Here is a 3,335-nt window from a genome sequence, read left to right as displayed (position 1 = left end):
TTCTCTCCTCCTTTTTTTTTTTTTATAGAAACCGTCTTCCCAATTTCTACTGTTTTTTTTTTTTTGTTTGCCAATAAAATTAAATTTTAATTAGTGTATATTCTAATTCAATTACATATTAAATATTTTAAAACTTTTTTTTAATTCAATTGTATACGAACTTTGAGATCAATGCATTAAATTATCTTTAGTTAAAATAAATTAATTATCATTAACTTGGAAAATAAAATAGTAATAAAAAGTTGATTAAATGGATAAAAATTTAATAAATTAAAAATAGAGGTGTCCATTGGTTAAGTTACCCACTGATGCCAGTAAGCTGACCAATCGCTGGACCCAGCTTGAGCATGAAATTTTTGGTCAAACTTGACCCGATTAGATTATTATATTAATAAATAATGTATTTTGTTTAATATTTAAAAATATAATATAAATATATATAAAGTATTACATTAGTTTACACTTGTTTTAGCTATTAAACATTTTGATTTTCAATAAAATAAAACTTTAGTTTTATTCTATTAACTTAATTAGAGTGAATAATCTAAAAAAGGGATATATTGGATTTTTAAAAAATTTCAACTTTTTCTTTAATATATATATATATATATCCTTTCTCTTAACTTGCTATACAAAATGTGTGATCCCTTAGCTTGCTATTAATCCTTCTAACTCTAGTTGAGGTTGTTTTTGCCTTTTTTTCAAAATGATCCATCTTCTAACTCTTTGGATCAATGCTTGTAGTTGCTATAACTAAAATTCTCTTTTAACTCCTCAATGCTAACTTCGATCTCTTCGAATTTGTCTCCCATAATTTTCACAGCCTCGACCTTAAATACTCGATTGACTAAGACGGACAACATATCTTTTAAAATTAACTTATCTTGTTTGAATTGATAAACATGAATTAATCAATTACTATGACTATTTTTTTTACTTATTAATTTACTTTGATATTATTTGTCACGGTTTTAAATCGTACAATCTTAAATGCTTATTACCGAAGTGAATACAGAAGTTAGTCAAAAACTCGAGGTTAGTAAAAGAAAAAGAAGAAAGTTTGAGAGAATGAGATCTAAGGGAGTACTTATTGGACGATGTTGACCCTCCCCTTCCCCTCTCCCTTCTCTCTCTTTTCTCTGTTTTTCTTTACTCTTCCTTTTTTTTCTTTCTTTTTTTTCATAATTTTTTAAATTCATTTCTAATTTTTTAAACATTTTTATTTTAATTAAAAAATTTTAAATTAAATTATTGTTTTAAACAGATAATGCGATTAATGGTTGGTTTTGGACATATGACTTGTTTAATTATAAATTTTCTCAACTATTTGAAAAGTAGTAGAATAGGAGGAAAACTGGTGAAGACGTTGAGTGGGCTTAGGGCCCAGGCTTTGAGGCAGATTATAACCAAACCGATGCTTTAGTGTTAGATGAGATTAAGAATTTGAGCGAGAAGATGGAGGGACCTCCGGTGAACGACTGCTGCTCTATTTGCCATGGAAGCTTCAACGTTCCTTGCCAAGCCAACTGCTCTCATTGGTTCTGCGGTGCCTTGCTTTTCCCTTTTCTCTTTTCTTTTTCATTATTAATTTTTTTATATGATTTAATTGAAATTTATTTGATCCATACAAGTTTTATTAGGTGGAAATAATGGTTACCAATTTAGTATTCTTTTTTAATTTAATTTTTGTTAATTGAAATTAGATGCATAGAATTACAGAGTTTCTTAGATTATATTGCTTAAATTATTGGGTAAAGCAGACATGGAAAGATTGGATGGCAAAGTACCAACAAACGCTTGGAATGAACTAAAAATGGTCAAAATTAAATCAAACCTGTAAGTAGCAAATGCTCATGAAAATAATTCAGTTGGAGAAAAGGAAGCAGTATACCCTATCTGTTTGGAGAGCTCACAGATGGTTATATAGAGTTCTTCTTAGAAGTTCAGAGTGTCCTGGAATGAGGATATGGTGGTTTTTCTGCATCAACAAGGGTCATAATCTACTATTTTTTTTCCTTTTCGGGATTAGCAATGGTGTAGAAACGTTATACCATAGGTGTTAATGATCAAGGTGCATGACTATTTGCAGATATGTCTCACCATGATGTTGATCATCCCCAAGCAGGGATGGATTTAGGGCGGGGGAAGCTGCCCCCACTCAAATCCTAAAATGGCTTTAATATATGATAACAAATTTAAAATTTTTTGTAAGAATCTTAATTTTTCCACCTCTAAATTGAAGAAAACAAAGTTGTTTTTTATATACGTTAGAAAAAGAAATATCCAAGATAATTATCGTGAAAATTTACTCAACTTAAAAGTTGAAATTATTGGATGACTTTCAATCATGCTATGAGAACTCTTTTACGCAAACTGATATATCAGATTATGCAAATATGAAAAGTATTCAAACTTTGGACTACTTAATACCATTTAAAAAATCACTTAACCTAAAGGTTTAAATAATTAGCTAGGTAACAGCCCAAAATATGCTTATCCTCCAATTAATAAAGGCAAATCTCCATATTCATTTTCATAAAAGTTAAAGTTCTTTGCCAATAAATAATGGCAAATATGTCCATATTCACTTTCATAAAAGTTAGAGATCCACTTTGTTGTGACCTTAACACATAGGATTTACTTTTTGCTATTTGCTTATTATTTTTTGATCTCTATTAAGTATATAATAGTAGTACAAGTAGATAGTCTATATTTCTTTGATACATATACTAATATCAACATGATATTACCTATAATGTTATTCATGAAATTCAAAAATTGAATTTGTTTAATCCTTCATATGTTTTTTTTTTTTTGGGCTTTTGTACTATGTAAGTAAAAAGCAAATAAATGACTTGAATGTAGGGTTAATAAGTTACTCTTTTTCTATAAAGAAAGTTACTTTTTTTTACTATTAAAAACAGTTTATATAGCATAAATAGGTAATTAGATTTTTATACTATGATAAAATTTGTCAAAGCTATTCTCGTATTTAATTTTATCAAGTTTTGCGTAGTTATTCTTAATAATTTGTGCTCCTGCTGAGTAAATTTTTCGGATCTGTCCTTGTCCTCATGGCTATGTAGTATTAATTGTAAACCAAACAACCATGCTTATTATCAAAATTATAAAAGTTCTATACATATCTCATTTCGCTATCTATTTTAATCTCATTATTTAAATAAATTATCAGGTCTTGTGGAAAAGAAAAAAAAAGAGACCATGGTAGTTAGCTGAGTCTTTAGGCTTGCACTTACTAGTTTCATTTTGTAATTTTCTTCTTTTGCTGGGAACCATCTAAACTATGGTCAACTATGGTTTTTTTTCTTTTTTTT

At 28.2% G+C, this 3,335-nt stretch overlaps 1 protein-coding gene across 3 annotated transcripts in view; it reads left to right on the top strand.

The window, feature by feature from the left end:
• Nucleotides 1-1,143: 1,143 nt before the first annotated feature.
• The window catches only part of LOC110420057 (uncharacterized), a 7,394-nt gene continuing 5,202 nt past the window's right edge, over nucleotides 1,144-3,335 (top strand). For 2 of the 3 annotated variants that reach the window (XM_021433218.2, XM_021433219.2), the window contains exon 1: nucleotides 1,144-1,546. In XM_021433218.2, the coding sequence (XP_021288893.1) occupies nucleotides 1,456-1,546 (91 nt within the window). In that variant the 5' untranslated portion in view covers nucleotides 1,144-1,455. The remainder of the gene's footprint in view (nucleotides 1,547-3,335) is intronic. The other variant, XM_021433217.2, reaches the window with a different exon arrangement.

The sequence above is a fragment of the Theobroma umbraticum genome, unplaced genomic scaffold (genome assembly GCF_002168275.2).
Source record: "Theobroma umbraticum cultivar Fairchild unplaced genomic scaffold, ASM216827v3 scaffold_67.0, whole genome shotgun sequence".
NCBI classification, from domain to species: domain Eukaryota; kingdom Viridiplantae; phylum Streptophyta; class Magnoliopsida; order Malvales; family Malvaceae; genus Theobroma; species Theobroma umbraticum.
This window is presented reverse-complemented; position numbering and strand designations above follow the sequence as displayed.